Source organism: Macrotis lagotis, chromosome 2 (assembly GCF_037893015.1).
Source record: "Macrotis lagotis isolate mMagLag1 chromosome 2, bilby.v1.9.chrom.fasta, whole genome shotgun sequence".
Taxonomy (NCBI): Eukaryota; Metazoa; Chordata; class Mammalia; order Peramelemorphia; family Peramelidae; genus Macrotis; species Macrotis lagotis.
The window spans coordinates 220247735-220271994 of NC_133659.1; the positions used below are offsets into that span (position 1 = coordinate 220247735).

A 24260-nucleotide genomic window follows, 5' to 3' on the forward strand; every position below is an offset into this window, starting at 1 on the left:
CGCCGGCGCCCTCCCGCGGGCCGGCCCCTCTCCTGGGCGCTCTTGGTCCTCTCGGGCCTCCACGCAGTTTGCCGTTGGCCGCCGGGCGGCGGCTCTCGGGCGCCCCCGGCCGGATGCCGGGAAAGAGCCGGCCGCACGACCGCCGGCCAGCGGCGGGGCCTCCTCGGGCCCGGGCCTTCCTGGGCCCGGCGCCGTTTCCGGGGGGACCCTTTTGCTCGGCGCACCACGGGGCCGCCCGGAGCCGGACGGCGGGGGCACCTCCGTGCAGAGGTATGGCCACGGCTCCGGTGCGGCGGCGGCGGCGGCGGCGGCGAGCGCCCGCGGGTTAACGGCGGCCCTGGAGCTCGAGGCCGAGCCGGGAACGGCGGGCCCTGACAGAGGCCCCGGAGCCCCTGGGGGAGAGGCGGGTAGCTACGGCGGCGGCGGCGCGCGCGGGGGGCGGGAGCGCGCGCGGGGGGCCGCCCCGGGAGTCGCCCCCCGCGGAGGCCGCCCTGCGCTCCCGCCGCCGGCTTCCCGGGCAGCCGGGTGGGGGCCCGGGCGACCGGCCTTGGGAGGGGGCTCGTCTGGGCATCCATGAAGGTAGAGCCGGGGGTTAGGCCGAGCAAAGCGGCCCGGGAGGGGATGCGTCGGGCTTTGGCCCCGGCCCATCCCAGGGACCCGCCCGAGGAAGGTTGTCGGCCCCATGGGATTTCACTTGGCAGGTTTTATGTTTTTGTTTGCCTTTTACAGAAAGTGGTATTCAGATGGATATTTTTTACGACCGCTTTTGTTTAGATTTTTAGTTTGGCGGCCTTTTCTGGGAGTTATTCTCCACTAAGGATCGAGTGAAATGACTGTAAAATGCGTACAGCACAGAGCTTTTACTGCCTAGGCCAGAGGGAGACTTCAGCCTACACACACACACACACACACCCCCACACCCTTGTCACCAGGGAGACTTCAGCCTACACACACACACACACACACACACACCCTTGTCACCCTTCACATTTCCCTTGAGTCAGTCCAGTGGGCCATGTGGGCAGATTAGCCATGCTTTCTGTGACCTTTCCCCGATAGTGCCCTCTGGAATGCATTGAGAAGGAACTATTAGGTCTCGTTGTAAATTATCAACCCAATAGTAAAATAATGAAATGTTTAAATATGCTGTTGCATTTGTTAAATATCCAAACTGGCACTAGCCCAGGTGTTAAAACAATAATCTAGTATTGCAAAAACTAGAATAAGCGGTTCTTAGGAAAGGACAGGTGTTTACTTGAAGTGATTCCTCACAGTCTAATTCTTTTGCTATTTCATATTCTGATAATATCTTGATCCTATCACTACTTAAATAGCTTTAGGAAAAGACCTGACCTAATACAGTTTGCCTGACTAGACACAGGGAAGATATGAAGGAGAGTTTTTGTTCTTTGTTGCTTTCAGTATGGCACCAAGAGTCACTTTTGTAAAGAAGTTGTGAGAGGGAATGTAGTAAAATAACATTTAACATCTCGTGAATTAATAACAAATAAGAATAACACTTTGAATTTCTCAAACATCTGTCCTCCAAAGAACTCAAAGCACATTTGACATTTGCCCTCTCAACATCCCTACAAGGAAAACTCATTCTCATTTTCCTATAGAGGTCATAAAAAAAGAGAGGATTGGTGATTTGCTTAATGCCTGATAAATTTAAATATTTCTTCAGATTTCTTTGAAGAAATCTTCCTGATTCTTTCCAAGGGGTGACAGGGGGAAGCTAAGAGGAAGTTAGTTAATTCTAGAGAAAGCTCTTCAGAGATTACCATGAAGGAAAGATTGCCAGTTTATAAATTTAAGGAAGTCATTTTATAATTGGTTGTCGTTTATTATGGGGCTTGGATTTCATTCCTCTTGGCTGAATTTGATGCAGGAATTTCTTTATTTTCCTTGGAAACTGTGGGTCTTTCATTTTTCTTCCCTTTTATTTTCAGTCTTGAAAAGATGCCAAAGCTACAGGGATTTGAGTTCTGGAGACATACTTTGCAAGGGGCAAATTATGTAGTTGCACCTATGGTAGATCAGAGTGAACTGGCTTGGAGACTATTGAGCCGTCGCCATGGAGCTCAGTTATGCTACACACCTATGTTACATGCTCAAGTGTTTGTTCGAGATGCCAACTATCGAAAGGAAAATCTGTATTGTGATGTGTGTCCTGAGGATCGCCCCCTTATTGTACAGGTAATAAAGCCTGGATATTGGAGACTAGCATCTTTTGTAGGATCTAGAGTAGTGAGGGGGTGATATTTGTTTCATGTATCTTGTAGAGTATCAAGTAGAGAATTTCATGTATCAAGTAGAAAATTCTATATGAGATTTTTTTTCCAATAATCAGTAGGGGCCTGAAATCAATAGCATTCCCAGAAATGATTTTCAGATTTCATCAAGAAGGGACAAGTTCCAAGAACTAGATCAGTGAAAAAACTAGAAACAGAATCATTGGTAATTGGTGCTAGAGGACCACTTAGTTGAAAGAAATCCAAAAGAATCTAGAAATGTTTTTGGTGCACAGGTCTCTTTGCATACTGGCCACTTATTCTATCTAACCCCATTTAGACTCACCTAATACTGTTCTTCCCATCTCACCTCCACATGCACTCATCTTCAGCAGATTGAAGGGGCACAATTATTCTGCTTTTTTTTATGAATTGTCAATGACGTAGTAGCTAGATTTTATTAATTATATGAAATTCACACAGGAAACAAAAGTATAGTTTTTGTTATATTTCTGCAATAATAAGGGATTTAGATCTTTAAAATCCACCCACAGGCTACAGGGTTATATTCTGAGAAATATTGCTTTATAAGACAACCAAAGGCCATATTCTTAACTTTGAAGCCATAATAACTTGTGAAAATATAGTCCCTGTATAGTACTTACCATTGAACTTGACTCTAATGGGTGTAATGGGTTGATGATGTATCTTTTCCAGTTCTGTGCCAATGATCCAGAAGTATTTGTCAAGGCTGCTCTCCTGGCTCAAGATTATTGTGATGCCATAGATCTGAATTTGGGATGTCCTCAAATGATTGCCAAGAGAGGTAAGAGCAAAAGGAGTCATTGTGAAAAAGATAATGACAAAAGCCTAAGACCTCCCTGGCATCCTAGGTGGCAAGCTCCTGCTCCTTCTGAACTCCTTTACTGTCCAAGCAACAACACATTATGTCTTAGATCTATAGAGAAGAACATCTGAAATTCCTTTCTTCTTCCCATCTCAGACTCCTTTATAAACTTGATCATGTCACTATCTTTTTTTTTAGCTCTTGGTTTTTCCATCTATAAAGTAATAATCATTCACTCCAATAAAATATGGAAGAGGAAAGCACATTCCTTCTTGAAAATAGAGATTATCAGGGCGGCTAGGTGGCACAGTGGATAGAGCACCGGCCCTGGAGTTAGGAGTACCTGGGTTCAAATCCAGCCTCAGACACTTAATAATTACCTAGCTGTGTGGCCTTGGGCAAACCACTTAACCCCATTTGCCTTACAAAAAAAAATCTAAAAAAAGAAAAGAAAAGAAAATAGAGATTATCTGCTTTTCTACAAAGTCATTTTGCTCCCCAGAAGATAGAATTTATTTTCTATAGTTGAGCATTTTACTCCAAATTCACTATCATTATGAAATTTATTAGTAATTTCAATACAGAGAGAACATTAATTAGAATAAGCATGCTTTTGGCAAAGGTGTGTCCAGATCTGAAACTTTCAAAATTGTTTTAAATTATAGAATGTTCTTCCTTTCTCTCCAATCATAGTGTAGCTGCATGTGCACATGACTGGTCCCATTCATGATGTCAGGCACTGTGCTAAGTTAAGTGATGGAGCATGGAATGCTCTGATGTCAACTTGACTTTCCTCAGAGGTGCTCCATAGGGATATCATATTTGCCTAGTTGCAGAGTTCAGAACACATAAGTAGAGCTATGCCACTCTACTTCTACCCAAAGTATGACCCTCCCCCCCCCTTTTAGTAATATTTTTTGACCTTTACTCAAGTACTGTTCTTGTCTTGTACCATAGAGGTAACTCTGGGTTCTTGAAGACTGCATTAAGAGCATAAGCTCTTAGGTCTGATGAAGCTGGGAAGGCTGTGAACAATGGTCTGTTCTTTGACTAATTCTGCTCTAGTGACTACCTTTGCTAACTGAATTCAGAGAAGCTTGGTTGCAGGGTAATGAAGTTTTCAGATAAAGCATCAGTTCTTCACACTGGTGAAATCACAGTTTCTTCAGGTATTTGAGAATTTAAAAAAAAAATAAAAGTCACACTAGCCCTAAAAACCATTCCACTGAGTCATAAAGTAGTTTCAGAGTCAGTTTTCATACTAATGAAATCACAAAACCTCAAACTGAAATTTTCTTTTGAGCTGAAGATTTATTTTTATTGATCTCTTTTGTTTTTAAATCACATTCACTTCCAAAAATATTCCTTTCCACCTTTCTCACTCAGTAATATCTCCTTTAAATACAAAAATTACCAAAAGAAAAAGAAAAAACTGGTCAACAAAACCACATATTCACACATCTGACATATATACAGTACTCCAACATTACAGTGGAGGGAGAGGGGGAGAGAACTCCTTTTCTCAACTTTTTTTTCTGGGGTCAAACTTGGTCATAACTGTTTGATTATTTATCTTTCAGTTTTGTTTTACTTTCTTACATTGTATTCATTGTGTGTATTGTTTTACTCATTTTGATTACTGCATCAGTTCATGTGAATTTTGAGGTTTTTTTTTATCAACTATATTTCATTTATCTCTGGTCTCATTGGCATTGTGAGTGGGGTTCACTCTTTCCTGGTGCCTATTATAATCCATTCATATCTTTTGTGTAGTTTTTAACTACTTCCTTTCAGAGGTTCTTTGACTCTTTTGATTATTTTGTGGACTCTGCTTCTGTGCTTGGGCTTTCCTCTTTATATGACTCGGCTATCTTAGTTACACAAGCTCTGGAATATGTTTTCTTGTGTGAAGGACATCACTGGTAATATGCTGCAGCCTATTTACAACCACTTTATCATTCCCTTGCGCTCTCTAATAACAGAACTGAGTGAACTTAAATGTACAACTAATTACACTTTTAAAAAAGATTTAAAAAATTTATGTGTGTGTGTATGTATATATATATATATATATATATATATATATTTCATTCTTTTTCCAATTACATTCATTTTTTGTAAGATTTTGAGTTCTACATTTTTCTGCCTCCTTTCCTTCCCTCCCCCCACTCCATGACAGGGGTAATTTGATAGAGGTTATACTTAATGTAAATATTTATGACACTTTTTCAGATACTTCCTCCTTTAGTATCTCCTTCTATGATCTTTCTTTGACTATTCACTCATATATTAATGAAAATTTTTTTTCATACTTTTTAACATTTCATAATTAAAAGTCAATGGCCCTCCTGATTTTCAAGTTCTTTTTTTTTCACTTTACATTATTTCATATATTTTCCCATATGTTTTGATAGAGAGGAGGCAGGCAACATGATATAGATAGAGGGCTGCCTTGGAATCCAGGGAGGTTCAAGTGACTTCTCTGACACATGGGTAACCATGGGCAAGTCAGTAACCTCATGTCTAAGGCTGTAAGTAGCAGAGAAGGTGTTGATTTGCATTGGTATAGGGAATTTCCTCATCCACCATAAAGTCATTCCTTGTCCTTATATTCCTTTTTTCTTATATAGTTGCCATTATTAATTATATTGTGGTGTTTCATTATTGCTGTATTACAGTTTTTTCATCTGTTCCTCAATTTGAGATTTGGGTGGTTGTTAATTTTTCATAATTACAAATGATGCTATTCTGAATATTTCTAGCAGCTAGTTTTCCCCCTTTTTGATAATGTTCTTAGGGTATATTCCTAGTAACAGGATTTTGGGATCAGAGAGTATGATAATTTTTATGATTCTTTTATATTTTCTCCAAAAATATTCTGCCAAGAATATATGTCTTCAATATTTTATCTAAATTAGCAAATAAAATTAAGTGATTTTTTTCCAGCTATCATCAAGGGAGAAGAATTGTTGTTTTTTTGAAATCATCCTGACTGCTGTCACTTTTCAAAATTTATAAACAGAAGCACAAAAAATAAGTAATTCTCTATATCAGTTATTGCAATGTTCCATACCATTAGACACTTAATAAATATTTGGGTGCTATATAACAAAATAAAAGTGAAATGATGTTTAGAACAGGTTAAATTATTTTAACTTGAGCATGCTGACATGTGAGCTGATTCCTATGCTCTAGATTTACATCTATATTCTACATTATTTTCTGTGCTATCCCACCACCTGGTATTCCTTCACTAGGGGAGAAAAAGTGACAATGCACTAATTTTTTTTTCTTTTATTAAAGATTTTATTGAGTTTTACAGTTTTTCCCCAAATCTTACTTCCCTCTCCCCAACCCCCCCCAGAAAGCAATTTTGCTTTGTTTCCATGTTGTACATTCATCCAAATTGAGTGTGATGAAAGAGAAATCATATCCTTAAGAAACAAAAAGCATAAGAGATAACAAGATCAGACAATAAGATTTTTTTTTTCCTAAATTAAAGGGAATAGTCCTTGAACTTTGTTCAAACTCCATGGTTCTTTATCTGGATACAGATGATATTCTCCATTCAGACAGCCCCAAATTGTCCCTCATTATTGCACTGATGGAATGAGGAAGTCCATCAAGGTTGATCATCACCCCCATGTTGCTGTTAGGGTGTAGTGTTTTTCTGGTTCTGCTCATCTCACTCAGCATGCATATCCCTCCAGGCTTCCCTGAATTCCCTCCCTCCTGGTTTCTAATAGAACAATAGAATGCACTAATTTTTAATAGTATTTTATGTAGGCTTATGTTGCAAAGTGAACATAGGATAGCTATCTGTAGTTGTGGCATAGCTGTAGTTTGGATGGAGAGAAGTGGGAGGAACGAGAGTAAATATGTGTCTGGGGGACCATACCCTCCCTACTATTGCATTTCTGATAGCTTGAGATATTTTCCTCTTCTATAGGTCATTATGGAGCCTTCTTACAAGAAGAGTGGGATCTACTTCAGAGAATGAGTAAGTTGATCACTGTTAACTATAATAGGAATGAATGAACCACAAGATCTCTGTATGATAATCTGCTTCTACCACCTACTTGAGCCATTTACCATTATAATGACTCAATTTTTTCTTCTGTAGGAAGGCACTGGATTAATGGGACTGAGTGAATAAAGTCTTCTGAGGCAGGAAGTGAACATTCTTTATAACTGTCCATATATCAGGATTAGGGGAGGGACTGGAAACAAAGGACATGTCCAATTAAAGACCCCCCCCCCATCAGTGCACACAATTATAGTTCCAGCTTTATTTTTTTTTAATTTATATGTTTTTTAAATTTTTATTTATTTAAGCCAATTGGGGTTAACTTACTTGCCTAAGATTACACAGCTAGGCAATTAAGTGTCCGAGGCTGGATTTGAACTGAGGTCCTCCTGACTCCAGGGCTTGTGCTCTATCCACTGCGCCACCTAGCTGCCCCCCAGCTTTATTTTTTGCAAGGAAAAAAATGCCTCCATGTTGAGAAGAGCACTTGTACTCATTTCCTTTAATTTTACAATATGAGCTTATAAAAGGAATCCTTACTGAGAATCAAGAAACCTGGCCTAATGGCCTGGCTTTACTGTTGACACTAAATGACCTTAGATAACTCACTTAAATTCTCTGTCCTACTTTCTCCACCATAAAGGGAGGTAGGGGGGGAACTAAAAAAAAAAAACAATCTTGCTTTATCTTTCTGACCAACTCATGAAGTTACAGTACAGTAAAAAAGCCCTGGACTAGGAAATTAAGACTGGTTCTGGTGCTGGCTTTGTCCCTTACTGACTGGGTGCTTCTGTTTTCTTGGCTTCAGTTTCCTCATCTGTGAAATCAGAATGAATGGATTAGCTGATCTCTGGTTCCCTTCCAACTCAAACATTCTATGATTCTAAGTAAAATTTTTGATGTAAAAACACCACAAGAAGGTATCATCATCAGAGTATCCTATCTGATTGACTTGGAATGAAAGGATAAGAGATGATAGCTAAAGTATCCCAAAGAGAGGATACCCAAAGTAAGATAATGAGAAAAGGAGGAAGCAGTGATCATGAAGAAAGTTTCCCACATGTGTGTTTTTGAATTTTTCACTCCCTTGCCTTATATTACAAGATTTGTCCACATTGCTATCATCCTTTTCTGTTTTTTTTTTCCTAGTCCTGTTGGCACATGAGAAACTCTCTGTTCCAGTCACCTGCAAAATCCGTGTCTTCCCCGAAATCGACAAGACTGTGAAATATGCTCAGTTGCTGGAGAAAGCTGGCTGTCAGGTGAGGCAGGAAACAATTTCTGGTGGTATTACCTGGGGTCAGTAGTTCAATGTTTCCTGAACTTTAAACTGTTTCAGAATTTTAAGCTGATCCTTTACTTAATACAAATTTCAGAGCATCTCAAGACAAAATACCACAAAGGAAAGACAATCTATGTCTCATGTAGAGCCCACATCTTCTTTCCTCTCTTCCTGTTTCCTTCCTACTCTTCTTATTGCTTTCATAGCTGCCCTTTCAGAGAGACATCTTAATGTCAGATCTCTCTTCATATTTTAAACATGACCTTCTTCCTCCCAGTCTGTGCTTTCACTGTGAGAGCACACACTGCAACATGATGGGTGAACTTTTGGAGCAGTCAGATCCAATGTGTTGCCCAGTGTTTCCCCCTGAGCAAAATTTGGAGACGACAACATATGTACCTAAGCAAAACATGGATATCTGTATTTAACTATGGAGAGGATACTTTGAACTCTTCAAGACTGACTGAACTTGGTTTCCTTCTTTTCATGCATTCACTTTTACCATTCTTCCACCCTGAGCATATTCCTTTAAGACAGAAAAATAATTTCTTCCAGACCCAAGCTTTGGATTTTTTTCTCCCTGATAAAAGAATCATTTTCCAGGCAATAGTTATGTTTTACCTTAAAGTTGAGCCATTCCATTTGCCAGAAGTTCAGAATAGAATTTCACAAACAATTCAGTAGAAACCAAGTGTCTTTGATGTTGATAAAAGATTACTGAACAGGTGAATCATATGACCCATGTTCTAGTTTTAGCCTCATCATGGACAAACCCTGGGGAGGGAAGTTGTTTGACCTCTCTCTTTCCTCCTCTGTAAAAGGTGGGGGTTGACCTTGGGGATCTGTAAGGTCCCTTCCAGTGCTAATGTGCTTTGACCTTTACTGTAATAAGTATACCTGCCTAAGGCAGAGAAATGAAACAACCAGAGAAGCAGAAATAGATCAAAGAAATCCTGAGTGGATCCTGTTTCTTTTCCAGCAGATTATTGAGTTTAAGTTTAAGAAGTTAAAATAATTTTCTTGGGTTTTATTCTAGCACTTATAGCACTACTGACCCCTAATCATTTACTGTCAGAAATAATGGAGTCCTTGTTCTCTCTCTTGCCCCCCCTTCCTCTCTTTGTCTCTTCTTCCTCTTACTCCCTCTTTTTCTATGTTGAATGTTCTTACCAAGAACAGTGTCTTTTCCAACCCTTCCAGTTATCTTTATCATCAGTCAGAGGCGTGGACTTTTTCCCTTTTGTCATCATTGTCTTTTTATTCTGGCTGCCCTTAATTCTCTCTACCACAGTTTTATTCTCCTGCAGTCAGAATGCCCACTTCCTTAATTTAACAAATATTTGAATGGCTGCTATGTATAAGTCATGTGTTAAATAATACAAGGGATATGGAAATACATGGAAGACAGTAGATGGTGAAAGGATAGAGTGCTGGCTCTGGAGTCAGGAGGACCTGAGTTCAAATCTGCCCTCAGACATGTGACACTTGTTAACTGTGGGACCTGAGATTACTTAATCCTAATTGCCTTTAAAAAAAGAAAGAAAGAAACTTTCCGCCAGCTCCGCCATATTCCAGTGAGTTGCCAAAATGATGAACACAAAAGGAAAAAGGAGAGGGACTCGATACATGTTTTCTAGGTCCTTTCAAAAACATGGTGTCATCCTTCTGGCTACATATATGCGCATATACAAGAAAGGTGATATTGTAGATATCAAGGGTATGGGCACAGTTCAGCAAGGAATGCCCCACAAATGTTACCATGGCAAGACTGGACGAGTCTATAATGTTACACAGCATACTGTAGGCATTGTTGTAAACAAACAGGTTAAGGGCAAGATTCTAGCCAAGAGAATTAATGTGTGTATTGAGCATATTAAGCATTCTAAGAGCAGAGATAGCTTCTTGAAGTGAGTAAAGGAAAATGATCAGGAGAAGAAAGAAGCCAAAGAAAAAGGCACTTGGGTTCAACTAAAACAGCCTGCTCCACCCAGAGGAGCACACTTTGTGAGAACCAATGGCAAGGAACCTGAGCTGTTAGAACCAATCCCCTATGAATTCATGGCATAAAATGACTTAAAAAAATAACCAATAAAAGATTTCTTGAATTTTGAAAAAACAAAGAAAGAAAAGAAAGGGATAGAGCACTGGTCCTAGAGCCACAAAGAGCAGAGTTCAAATCCAGTCTCATATATTGAATGGCTGTGTGACTCTGGACAAGTTATTTCAACTCTGTCTGCCTGTTTCCCCAACTGTACAATGAGAAACATACTTAACTCTCAGGATTGTTGTGGGGAGCAAATAAGATCTTTTTTTTTTTTTTTTGCAAGGCAATGGGGTTAAGTGGCTTGCCCAAGTCCACACAGCTAGGTAAGCATTAAGTGTCTGAGGCCAGATTTGAACTCAGGTAATCCTGACTCCAGGGCTGGTGCTCGATCCACTGCGCCACCTAGCCACCCCTAAATAAGATCCTATTTATAGAGCACTTAGCCCAGAACCTGGCACACAGTTGGATCATATAAGGGCTTATTCCCTTTTCCAGAGTGCTTTCAACATTTTCATATCTAAACCCTCTTGGCAATGATAGCTGTGTATTATACCAGATTGTATAGAGTAGCAAAAAAGCAAGGTTCCAGTGTAGTCCCAGGAACTCTGAATTTAACTTTGTGTTTTACCATGTTACATTGTGTTCCTCTTATTCAGGGTATTTTCTACTTGTATTAAACCTAACCACTTCAGTCATTTCAGAATTATAATCATTAAAGCTAAGATTCATTCAGTAAGGAAAATTTGGAGGTTTCTTACTAAGGGTCTGACAGGAAGACCTTAGGGAAGGATTTCTCTGCAGATCTGCCATGGGAAAGGGCACCATAGAGCAGCAATCTTAAACTACTGTTTCTGCCTTCTCAAAGCCTGATGTCTGTTGGGAACCATTTTTGTCCTAGTTATTAACTGTTCATGGACGTACCAAGGAACAGAAGGGTCCGCTATCTGGAATTGCATCCTGGGAGCATATAAAGGCCGTGCGGTAAATATTTGATTAACATTTTGAGGAGGGAGATGGACTCAGTCCTGGAAAAAAAAATGAGTCCCTGAACATTTCTGTAGCCCTAGCATAGGGGCATGGGGGTAGGACTTGTGGGGCAAGGATACAGACTAGAAGCAGTGTTCAGAGTCTCCAGATGCCCTATATATCCCAGAACTCCCTTTAATAATCCATCTCAGTCACAAAGAAAATGTCAAGTTTCACCATCTTCTAAACAGGATAAGGTAGCTGATCAGGGAAGGGCAACAGTAACCTATAGTAGAGCATTAAGCAAAGTAGCCACAGCATTCCAATACCACCCCATCCCTTTCATAAAAGAAAGGGACTTTTTAGAGATTAAGTTCTAGAGCTTAGCAGGAAGAGAAAGACAGTGACTGGTATTGGGGACCTGATTTAGTCTTACAACACATGTATGGGATTGTCACACAGGCTCTGAGCATGACCTCTTTCTTCTAATAGAAAGGCAGTGAATATCCCTGTATTTGCAAATGGAAACATCCAATACCTTCATGATGTAGAAAAGTGCATCCAGGAAACAGGAGTGCATGGAGTAATGAGTGCAGGTAAGGATTCTGTAACTTTGTCTCCCCACTTGCTATGTGGACACTCTCTGTGTACAGAGGTTGATATAAAGAATTGAATTGTACAGAGGAACCAGGAGGCATGATCCCTGTACTTAGAAATGTAAAATCTAGGAAAAAATAAAATACTGTTTACTTTTTAAAAATATATAAAATCTGATGGGAGGCAGATTGTTCATGAAATCACTTAATGAGAGAGTACATGTAAGGCAGTAGGCTTCTTTAGATCTTTTGTGTCCCACATTCATTCAGCTGCAAATACTACCTAAGAACTCACCTAATACTATCACCTATAACCAAATATATATGCCATAGTGATTTGAACTAACATCATTAGAGAATTTTCTTTTGAGCAGTCCAGGTGGGAACAGTATAAATGTTGACTTACTTCATAGTTTTTGGACATTGTCTTTGATCCAACTATATATCTGTCTTCTCTTGCTTGGCTGCAGACTAGACCATATTTAGTTAAAGAATATGTTAATCCCAAATCTGTGTTGTGAATTCTTCATTCCTTTTAAATATGAAATTGAGAAAATCCTTCAAAGTCAAATGTTTTCTTCATTGATGACTTTAGAAATTTGTAGACAGTTTTAAAGGTTTAACAGTAGAGCCACTTGCTTATTCACTCAGATCATTTTGTATCATCTTTGTTGTTTAAGATTTGTATACTTTGATACATATATGATTTCATCAGTGTGATTACTCCCTCTGCTGGTGCAGATTGCAGCATCCTCTTCATGCTTGTCCATCCTGTAGAACTCTTTTTCATGTCTTCCCAAGTTTATACAAGAGAGAAGATGATGACTGGACCTATTACTTCCTTGACACAGAGAATTCCCAGAACAAGAAACTCTAGCAAAGGAAATCTGTACTTTCTTATAATGGGTAGTCTTGGAGTGTTGCCCAGCACCCTTAGATGTTAAATGACTTGCTCAGGATTATAGAGACTTGCCCAGGATCATAGAGCCAAAATTTGTCAGATGAAGGATATGAAGCTAGATCTTTTTGGTTCCAAGGCTAGCTTTCTATCACCATGCCATGTGATCCATGCTTACATAAATTTCAATAAATAAAAGATTGAAATTCTCTTTCTCTTCTGAAAGGACTTAGCTCTCTTGGGGCTAGGCTCCCCAGTGATCAATTTCTAATCAAGGCTAGACTGTTTTCTATAAGTAACTCAAGGCCAGCATTATGAGTCAGAGAAGCTATTGAGCTGATTGGAAAATATGGCTAACTAAAGCTTAGACAATTACTCTGCTGTGCTTTTCAGTTCATTATTAATCACAGACTAAATTGTGTCTAAAGTCTTCAGCAGCTAGTTTACCCTACTTTAATGCTAAGGGAGACTTGGTCTTCTGTATCATCACTGCTTTGAGTTTCTCTCTTATCCCTAGAGGGTAACCTGCACAATCCAGCTTTGTTTGAGGGCCGAAACCCCCTGGTGTGGGAGATGGCTGAGGAATATCTGGAGATTGTTCAACAGCACCCCTGCCCCTTGTCCTATGTCCGGGCTCACCTCTTCAAACTGTGGCATCACACGTGAGTTTCTCTGGAGGGCAGAGCAATGGAATACTCATTATATCCACTCTTATCACCATCTTGGCTCTGCCCCGCCCCCACTCATTATATCCAAATGATGCTCGAGGATGTTAAATGTCAGAGAGGAAATTCTGTATCATGATCCATAAATATATATATATATATATATGAGAGACATGATCCCTGTACTAAAATCTAGTGGGAACCTCAGATTGTTCGTGAAATCACTTAATCAAGCTACAACATATCAGCAGGGGCAAAGTGATAGCATAGGTCAGGCAGATGGAAGTCCTCAAGGGACTTAGTAATAAGAGTAATTTGAGAGAGATGGGGTTAATCAAGAGGAATTTATGTGTGGTAAGGAGAAGAAATGACTGCAATTTCCATCAACCCTATCAAACCTATGTGCTTTAGTGCTTAATGTCAGACAACTGTTGTTTGCAGTATAGCATCTCAGTTCTTTCCCTCCCACCCACCCATGGGAAATTGAGAATCCAAGCTTGTTTTTTTGTGGAATGGAGTATCCATACATCTTTCTCTTTTAGGCTACAAATACATCAGCAGCTTCGGGAAGAACTAGCTAAAGTAAAGACCTTGGAAGGGATTGCTGATGTTAGCAGAGAGCTGAAGCTACGTTGTCAGGTACTGTCAAGTGAGAGTACTCACTTGAGCCTGATAATGAGGTAACTAGGTATCTGGGTATCGGCTGTGTCTTCCTTGGACAATCTGGGTAAATTGGATTTGTGGCCTGTCAGTACTTATAAAGAAGGTCAACCATCACTTCTGTACTTGGCAGGAGGAAATGGCCAGTCAGAAGGAAGGAGAGAAGCCTAAAGGAGGATTACCTTTCTTCCATTGGATCTGTCAACCATATGTCCGACCTGGGTGAGCTATCAAGGCCTTAGCTTACGGTTGGTCTTGTGGGGGGGGGGGGGCGGGGAGCAGGGGATGGGGACAGTTATACTCTTCTCCATAGGTATTCCTAGTTCAACTTTCCTTGGAACTGGTTGGATACCTCCCTTGTGCCTCTTTTTTGGAATTTTCCTTAACAAGTCAGAAATTCTGATTTTATATCTGATTGACTTGGTCTAGCTCTTTCCTTATTTCTTCTGTATCTCCAACAGTTTTATTTTGTAACTGGTTCAGTAGCTGAGAAGACTTCAAAATGAAAACCCCAGACTTCCAGAGTTATAAGTAAGAGGTAGAATGGGATATGTGCCCACTCAACACATAGTACCTCAACCCTATTGAAATTATTTTCCCCTCATTCCTCTCCAATTTTCTTTCTCTTCTGAGGCATTTAAATATACTCATGAATCCCCACTTCACCACAGCTGCTCTGTGAGTACACTGGGCCTCCATCACCCATAATAAAGCTTCTGGGGTATCAGTAGGATACCTTGCTTTCCTACCTTCTTGGTTTACAGTTCCAGTGGCATTTTCTCTTTAGGCCTAAAGAGGTGAGCAAGGAGAATGGCAGCACTGATCGCAGCACACGGGGAAAGCGAGCCTTGGAGGAGGAGGAGGAGGATGGGAGTTCAGACTTTCTCTCAAAGAACAAGCAGAAAAAGAAACTGAGGAACCCAAACAAAAACTTTGATCCTTCTTTGAAACGTAAGCTTTAGCCTAGTACAGCCTGGGAGAATAACTATAGGTACTCATTTTCCTTATCTTTTATATTCATTGTGGCAAAAATTAGCATTTTAATTTAAGGAGGTGGGGAGAACATCCTCAGAGGGACAGATGACAAGAGGGATAGACTATACTCCAGAGAATGTAACAGATGCCAGATGAAAATTCTACAGAAGGTGGCAAAGGGAAATCTTGGAGTGATTCAGCAACCCAGTAAACATTGAGCACTTTCATGCAAGTTACTATGATAATCTGTCGTATGCTTACAGCTTTGAAAGTGTATGGGGACTGAACATATTCCACAAATAACCATCATCCAGATTTATAATAATAGTAATATTTACATAGTGCCTTAAGATTTACAAAATAAATGTCTCACTCTAGTTCTTTGAGGTAGAAATTACAAGTATTCTTATCTGTATTTTATAGAGAAGGAAACTGATATCTAGTAATCTGCCCATGGTCACTCAGGTAGTGAGTATTATAGCCAAGATTTGAACTGAAAAAAACATAAAAAGTGTAAAATAAACATGCAGAGAAGAAGGACTTCAGTCTTGAAATATCAAGGAAAGCTTCATGGAAGAGTGACATTTGAACTGAGCCCTGAAGGATGGTTAAGAGTTCACAAAGATGAGAAGTGTGAACAAAATAGGCAGAAAAGTTAGGAACTTTCAAGAAATAATTCCATTTTGCTTGAAGTATAGTTTGTCAAGCAGAATATAGTGAAATAAAGTTGGAAAGGTAGGGTGAGGCCAAATTGTGAAAAGCCTTGAATGCCAAACTAGAAGGTTTAGACACTATTCAGTAGGTACTAGGGAAACTTATATCACAGTGAAGTGATGCAGTGAGAGCTGTAAATAAGGAAGATTGGTTGATCAGTAGTGTTCAGGATGAGAAAGAGTAGGTAGGGAGTTTGGAGACATTATTGCATTCATTTAGGTATTTCAATCATAAATTAAGGTGATTGCAATAGTAAGGGGAAGAGTAAAAGAAAAAGTAAAATTGAGGGAACAACAGGCTGAATGGAAGGGGATGAAAAGAAGAAGAATCAAGTTTTAAGGGACTTGGAAAATGGTCGTCAATGCCAATCAAGTTGGGAAGTCAAGAAGAAGAGCTAGATTTGGGGAAAAGGTATTGATTTTAAGCATGTTACATCCAGTGTTGTATCCTTTTTAAATCTTAGCCATTTCATAGTCTACATTCTGATATAAATTACTTTCAGTTACATTCACCACTTCTGAAATAAGCAAACATCACTTCAACTAGTAATAGGAAAGACTGAAAACCAGTACAGTTAGGGCTCTAATGTCAATAAATCTTCCTTTTTGGTGAATAAGTATTGTTCTTTTTATAGCTACCCTAGAGTGATCACTATTTGGACAGTTTTTGTTAGGATACTTCAAACTGGTGATGGTATGTTATAGTTTTGTTAGTATACCTATAGACACATATTACATTGGTTTTAATTGCTTTATCTGTGTTCTTCCCATGTTGCTTTAATTTCAGGATTCTAATAATTCAATATAGCTTACCTAAAGAGACTGAGGTATTTTTAGGTTTCATTCATGATTCAATGTGACCTTCAAATCCAAAGCCTAAATCTAGCTTTATTTGGCATGTCTCTCACCTTTAATTTCTTTACTTTTGAGGCTTCTGTAGTAAAATCTTTAGTTCATGTTCAAAAAGGGAAAAAAAATCATGAGAAAGAAAAAAATATAAAACCAATTTATAAAAAGGTGTAAGTAGTATGCTTTGATCTGTATTCAGACTCCACAGTTCTTTGAGAGGCTTTTTTGTAATCAGCCAAGGCATATTGCCTTGATTCCTTGTATCGCTGAACCTTTTCATCTTTATAGTTAGTTGCTTATTAAGAGAGTCTGGAATTTTTTTAGTTTACTTTTGTTTTCTGGGTTTCTTTCTATATATATTTCTTTTTTTGTTGCCTTTAATTGAACAACATGGCCTTCAAAGTTTTTATTCTGACTATAATTAGGTTATAAAATTATCTTTCTGCAAGTCTTAAATTGTTCTAAGTTTCTTCTGCCATGGTGGTTCTTGATGCCTGTCCTTGATAATTTCATCTTTCCTCTTGTGTTTGCTCTTTGTTCTCACTGTGACAGTGCAGCACATACTTCTGTTCATGTCTTAAAATGTTTTTTGCACTTTCTATCAAACATTGTAGAATGCATTTATTTGTAATGCTTAACAGTTTTTGAAAATTGTATTCTTTTAGTATAATTGGTTTGCTAATTTGAATTCTTGCTGTCAAATTAAACATCTTTAGAGGGGCAGCTAGGTGGCGCAGTGGATAAAGCACCGGCCCTGGAGTCAGGAGTACCTGGGTTTAAAATCCAGTCTCAGACACTTAATAATTACCTAGCTATGTGGCTTTGGGCAGGCCACTTAACCCCATTTGCCTTGCAAAAAAAAAAAAATCCTAAAAAAAAATTATTATTTATGATTTCCCCATATTAGATGGCAATATAGGACTTGGAACTGAGGTTTCATTGGCAAAAAGCAGTATTTCTTCTCTACAACCGATAAAAATCTTTTTCCAATTTTGCTGTAATACTGGTACAGACTGAAGTAATCATATTTATTCCATTGCAATATACTTTTGTAGTTGGCCCATTTCAGTGATTGGTGCTATCTGAGTGGAAGCATTTCCAGCAAGGAGGGCTTTAGAATTTATTTGTTCTAGTGTATCTAGTCATTTTGTGGCACAAATTTTCATTCTACTATCTTCTGCATCAATTTGATCATCATAATGGTTTTGAGTAGGGTCAGTCTTCAAACTTATGCTATCCTTCTATTTCTTTGACTTTTAGGTATAGTTAACATCACACTGATTTGGAATGCTCATCAAATCAGAGTCCAGATTGCCAGTAGTTTGGGCTTTCTCATTGGACCTATGATTACAGTAGTGATCTTAGTGCACATCTCCTGTTTAAATCATCCTGACTGCCATTCCCCTACTTTATAATTGTATCCCTCCTTCCTCCATGAATGATCATTTGGACTTTGAGGTTATTGCTATGTGGGTATATATAGTAAAAAGAGAGGTTTAAAAATATATGTGAGGAAGGAATTTGCTTTTCCTCTTTATGTATCTAGAATGAGTCAGTTAATAGAGGTCTTAATATACTTACCATTTCCAAATCTGAGAAGATAAGGGAAATTTTAGAAAACAAAATAATACCAGGCAACTTTTAAAGGAAATTTATGTATTGTTATAAAGATTCGTGGTTGGTTTTATTTTATCTTAAAGTTTTATTGCTCTTGTTGTTATATCACCATTACTTCTAGATCTGCACACACACACACACACATACACACACACACACACACACACAATACTCCAAATCAAGTCTTCCCTTGAATCTCAGAAATATTTAAGCAAAACCAAGTGACAAAGTGTTCTCATGACATTGCATGCAACATTTCTCATCCTTAGTCCCTTCCCCTATCTCTTATGAAAATGAGAGACATTTCATCCTCTCTAGGACCACTATTGGTCATTACATTGTTTTCATTCTGTGGTTTTCTTTTTTCTATTATTGTGTGTGTGTCTATTCAACTTCTGTTTTCTTTCATTCTACAGGCCTTTCCATGTTTTTTCTAAATTTGAACTTCATAGTCTTCAAGACTATAAGAGAGTATGTGTAGAGAGTTTAGTTACTTTATTCAAATAATTCCAAATTTTTTTCCATAATATTAGACAAACTCATGACTAACAAGAGTATATTAAGTGTGCTTGTCTTCTTCAGCTCTTCCAATATTTCTATTTTCTCTGATAGTCTGGTAGGTATAAGGTTACAAACAAGGCAGTTGTTTTCATTTACAGATCTTTTATTAATCCTTATCAATCTTGGATATTGGACTTGTGAAGTACCATCTTGAATCACAGGAGAGACCATAGTAGATAGAAAGGGGGCCTCAGGTTTAGGAGCCACAAGTAAAACGAATTTCAGCTTGAGGGCCAAAGGTGTAAAGGAGATAAAAAGGAAAAAATGAATGAGTGATCCAGTTTCTGAGGGAAGGGAAAAAAGGGAGGGAATAGTGGGGTAGAAACATTTAAATTACAGATTACTAGTGTTGATACCTTCCTTCTTTTTCACCCCCCTCCTTTGTAAAGAGATTAGGCAAAGGAGCAAAAAGAGGATATAAAGGAGCAGAATAGGCAGTTAACAATCACAACTGCTAATGGGCTGAATGCTCACCTATAAGATGAAAGAAAATAGAAGAATAGAGTGGGAAGCACAATCCAACAATATGTTCTTTATACGAAAATATACTTGCAAAGAAAGATAGACATATTTAAAACAAGGGATCAGGTTGGAATTTCTCTTCTTTTAGGTGAACTCAAAAGTAGGGGCAGCAATCACAATCTAAGACAAGGCAAAAGATTTTATTAAAATAGCTAATAAACAAGGAGACCATATTATGCTTAATGTTGTTGTTGGACCATAGACAGTGAAATAATACTTATATGGATGCACCAAAGGACACATCATCTCAATATTTAAAGGGAAAAAAAAATCAGACTTTTACCCTTTATATCAGACCTTGTTGTATTTTTTGATAAGGATAATTGATTCACCTTTGCCAGTACCTGTTATCTAGGCCAGTCTCTTGGTTTCTTTCTCTCTGTTACCTCCCTCTCTGGGTCCTTCATGATTTAACACAATAGAAATTTATCAGATATCTCCTATGTGTAGAGTATTAGACTCCGGGGAGATAAAGTTAGATAAAACAAAAGGGCTTAGCTGCTATTGTACATGGGATTCAGGCCAGAACCTAAGATTGGAAAATAGAATGTTGACTGCTTCCTTCAGTTCTATCTCTAAATTCAGAACTTTGGGGAATATTAAGCAGGTCATGGGAACAAAATACTTAATAAAAATCTTAAATAGAAAATTTTCTTTCAGATTTGTGTAATAAGGTAGGCTTCATCTCACATTGCATGCTGCTAATTTCCCAGAGAGGCACAAATTAATCCACTTGCACCTTCTTGCATAGGTATGTTGTTTAAAGGCATGGAGTTTTTCCAATGTAATAATCCCCAAAGTGCTAGGAGACAAGTGGATGACACTCTCAGGGTTTCCTTCATCCCTCTACAGAAAAACTTAATTGTTATTTTAGCTTAGTCACTATTGTTTCACAGCTACAGTTAAGTTCTAAGTTCTACACTTTTTATCACATTCAATTAAATTTAATAGAATCCCCTCACTCATATTCAACCCATTATCTTTTTTTCTCATTCCTTTTATCTAGCAAAATATGCAAAGTGTGACCAGTGTGGAAACCCAAAGGTAGGTATATCAGTCCAGCTCCTCTATCTGGACCATGTAACTTGCAGTTTCTTACTATATTACTGAATTTTCCCTGGGCATGAGCCTTTCTAGTCCCTGTGAAAAGCATAAACTTTGTCAAAGGCCTCAAGCCATTCTCTAAGGGAATTATTAATCTGTTTCCAATTTTCCTGGAAAGAGATGTCTCAGTGGGATGTTTCTCTAATTAGATGATAGGGGAATTGTAATTTCTCAATCCGTTTGAGATATTTTGAGGTTATTAAATAATCTATGCCTATGGCGACTTTGGGAACAGAGTTCTTCTAATCAAGGCTAACACACAAAGGAAAGACCCTCACTTCTCTCCAAATAGACCCAAAGGTCTCCTACTTTTCTCTGCCCCAGAGCAGTTTCACAACTCAGCTTTATCATCTTAAACCTAGGATCTATATCTGAAGTGACCAGCCATAGAAAGTGTCCCAGATGTTATTCATGTGCCAGGAGGGAGAATTTCTTTGGGATCTTAACTGTTTTTTTCTTTGGGGAGACTTGGATCCCATCTTTCCTGAATATCTGGGCTTAATTTCCTAGAGATGTGACTGAGCTAGACTAAACTGTTATTTTTCCTTCCTAAGATTAGTAACTGACCTTAGGGAGAGAAAGCACTTCTTGCCTCTGTATCTGTTATATAACCTGCTATTTGTTAACCATAAAGTGCAGTTATGAATATTTTAGGCTCCGAGATTGAATTTCTCTCATTCAAACTCATTGAAGGAGGACAAATATAATGGTGATAGCCACCAGAATCTTGCCTGGCTAGTAAATATGGATTGAATGACTTTTTTTTTTTAATTTTTTACAAGGAAATGGAGTTAAATGATTTGCTCAAGGTCACATGGCTAGGTAATTATTGTCTGAGGACAGATTTGAACTCAGGTTCTCCTGACTCCACTACTTTACCACTGTTCCATCCAGCTGCCTCCAAGAGGGCTCTCTTGAAAAGCAGGGGATGGCAGGAGGGACCTAGGAACAGAAGATCACTTCTTTCCTACCCATCTTGGCCCTGACAGGTGCCTTTTTTGCAAGCTAGTTCAGTAATTTCTCCAACATGATGTGCACTTTCAGTACTAAGTGCAAAGCAGTGTCCACATGTGCTCTTAAGTTCCCAGTCTGTCTCACCTTGGAAGACCTTTTATCCCCCTTCTTTTGCTTAAATCCTCTCCCAGTTCCCACTTGGCTTTATACTGGGCCATACTTGTGAGATAATCCATTAATAGCTGCTCAGGTTCATTTCTTGTTTATTTAAAAAAGGATTTCAGCTCGTTTCACCAGATCTTGTTTTTAGGGCAATAAATGCGTTTTTAACCTGTGCCGGGGCTGCTGCAAGAAGAGAGCTTTCAAAGAAACTGCAGATTGTCCAGGTAAGAAAAGTACTCCCTGGTCCTGAAAATCATGGGGGAGAGGAGTAGAAAAGATGGTGGTAGCAGAAGGAACCTGATCAAATGGAGGAAGAGGACTGGGGCTATGAGAAGCAAATAGCCAGGCTGCCTGAGGTGATAATTTTTTCTTCTCCTTCCTTCCCCTTCCACTCAAAATGATTTTCATCTAAACTAAATTATCTAGTAATTCCTCTAAACCACCTAAGAAACTTCCAGAAAGGTACCATGCTTGACTCACACTACCTTCCCCATCTTTCTTCTCCAAGTCCTACATAAACACCAGGCTCTTCAAGTCCTAGGAGCACCCTGACCCAAAGTGCTATTTTAATATTGTCCTACATCTCTACTCTACTGTGGCCTGTGCCAAGTCTCTCCAATGTTCCTCTACCCTCAAAGAGTTGTATCCCATTCAAAACTACTCATGAATCCCCCCATTTTCCCCCGAACTCTTAACTATTCTTCCTATTTTCAGGCCATGGATTGCTTTTTAAAACCAAATCAGAGAAGTCCCTTGCATGGAAGGGTGGCCGGCCCAGCTTGCAGGAACCCCAGTCCAGGGATCCAGGGATGAAGGAACCTGGTGGATTCCCCAAAGCTGTGGGTAGTGTAGGATGAAGGAACCAGCTGGAACCCAGTACAACCAAACCCTCCTGCCATTCCTGGGCCTCTGTTCCAGTGCCACTGCCTTGATAATGGTTATCAGGGCTGCTGCTGCTGCTGCTGAATTCCAGATAAGTCTTATTTAAAGAAACACCTTTACTCAGGGAAATCTCCTGTTATTTTAACACAGAAGGAAATGCTGTATGGTCCTCTCACTACAGGGCCCATACTGGGGCCTTTGGAAATGCTGCATTGGAGAGCAGGTTCCCAGGCTGGACCTGCCTGCCCACTGTCTTCATTAACCCCTCTGTGTTTTAAAAACTGAAAAAATAAATAACCATTTTACAACATAGCTCCCAGTGTGAGATATTGAAAAGATGAATCCAAAAGACCCGGACTTAGGTGACTTCTTCCATTGAGGAGGGATAAAGAAAAAAAAAGTTAACCTCTCAAGAAGCCAGGTAAGTTCAGCATTCCAAGGACAATTGGTAAGCCTAAGCTAGTTTGACCTACTTACCCACCTTATCACACAGACTGACTCTGGGATGACACCAGCACACAAAGCATCACCAAACCAGCCAAATTTTGCAGTGCTAGTTAAGTAGCAAGAAATAAAAGACTATGATCATACTCAACAAAAAGCGATACACTGTAGCTAAGAAACAAAGTTATTCTGTCTCTTTTAAAATACAACTGAAATCAAAGTAGGGAATAGACATATTTCATCCCATTAGGCAGAGGGTGAAGGAAGGAAAGAGCTTTCAGCTATCTTCAGAATTTGGGATAAGTCCCAGAAAGCAGATGCTAAATGGAGAAAAAAATGTCCAGGCCTCTTCTCTTTATTCTGTCCCCCCTTTCCCCTTTTTATAAGGATCTAAAAAGTGCTAAAAGTATAGCAATCAGTGTTTTCATAGGAGTATAACCATCAAAGAACACCCAAGGAGAGGGTTTTTATTCTGCTTTTTAATGGTCTAAAGATTCAACAACTCATTTCTAACTCAGGAAAAAAAAAATCGCATGAACAAGAACATGTTTGGGGATGGGGGGCAGTGTAGAAGGTACTGCCACGCGTCATTGTGCTCATTGGGGACAAATAACAGCACAAGCCAAGCCTCTCCCCTTCCTTTCCACTCTAGAACAGAAGCAGGAGAGGTGGCTCAGCCCAACCTGTTCCCCTAGCCACTGGCACAGAGGTACAGCCAAGGTTGGGTCACCAGGAATCTGTATAGCCAGTCAGGTACTTGAAACTGTCAGCCCTGGGAGTAGTGAGGAAATTCAGCAGCCCAGTGCCCCCACAGCAGGTAGGCACCATGCCTTATAGTTCCCAGCTGTGCAGGGGGAAGGAAAAGAAAAACATTGTGTGGGGAGGACAAACCCCAAGTTGACCCCTGACAATCCCTGCCACTATGTCTGTGGGATACAACTCTACTGGCAAGGTGGGCGCTGAGGCAGCAGTCTGGTAGTCCCAGGGCCCAGTGGGAAGGAGGCATCCCCTGCATTGAAAGATGAAGCCTCCCAGGCTCATGGAGAAGGAAGCAGGTTGGGCCTCTGGGACCAGAGAGACCTGGGGAGCATAGGGTTGGGGATGGACACTCAAACACAATCCTGGGGGTCCAGGTTGGGGGGTCCACACCCCAATCACATGTTTGTGCTCATCCGTGACTGACTGTTGGCTGGTGTTAGTTCACCCTGGCTCCCTTCTCGAGGAGGAGACTGCAACAAAACAAACAGTTGCGGGTTCA

The 24260-nt window shown here is 39.6% G+C and overlaps 2 protein-coding genes and 1 pseudogene across 20 annotated transcripts in view; 2 read left to right on the forward strand and 1 right to left on the reverse strand.

The window, feature by feature from the left end:
• DUS1L (dihydrouridine synthase 1 like) lies at positions 1 to 22681 on the forward strand. Of its 5 annotated transcripts, none has more exons than XM_074224849.1 (14): positions 1 to 270; positions 1953 to 2199; positions 2952 to 3060; positions 7031 to 7081; positions 8258 to 8370; positions 11333 to 11415; positions 11893 to 11996; positions 13412 to 13556; positions 14102 to 14198; positions 14353 to 14441; positions 15007 to 15170; positions 20463 to 20500; positions 21825 to 21900; positions 22391 to 22681. In XM_074224849.1, the coding sequence occupies exons 2-14, from the start codon at positions 1963 to 1965 to the stop codon at positions 22531 to 22533; spliced, it is 1449 nt and encodes a 482-aa protein (XP_074080950.1). In that variant the 5' UTR covers positions 1 to 270; positions 1953 to 1962; the 3' UTR covers positions 22534 to 22681. The 5 variants fall into 5 exon arrangements, with proteins under 5 accessions (XP_074080950.1, XP_074080947.1, XP_074080949.1 ...); XM_074224846.1 differs by lacking the exon at positions 1 to 270 and adding an exon at positions 278 to 407; XM_074224848.1 differs by lacking the exon at positions 1 to 270 and adding an exon at positions 470 to 579.
• Positions 8377 to 11325, forward strand: LOC141514221 (large ribosomal subunit protein eL21-like; annotated as a pseudogene).
• GPS1 (G protein pathway suppressor 1) overlaps positions 19017 to 24260 on the reverse strand; it is a 12663-nt gene continuing 7419 nt past the window's right edge. For all 15 annotated transcript variants that reach the window (XM_074224833.1, XM_074224831.1, XM_074224832.1 and 12 more), the window contains one exon: positions 19017 to 24231. In XM_074224833.1, the coding sequence (XP_074080934.1) occupies positions 24157 to 24231 (75 nt within the window). In that variant the 3' untranslated portion in view covers positions 19017 to 24156. The remainder of the gene's footprint in view (positions 24232 to 24260) is intronic.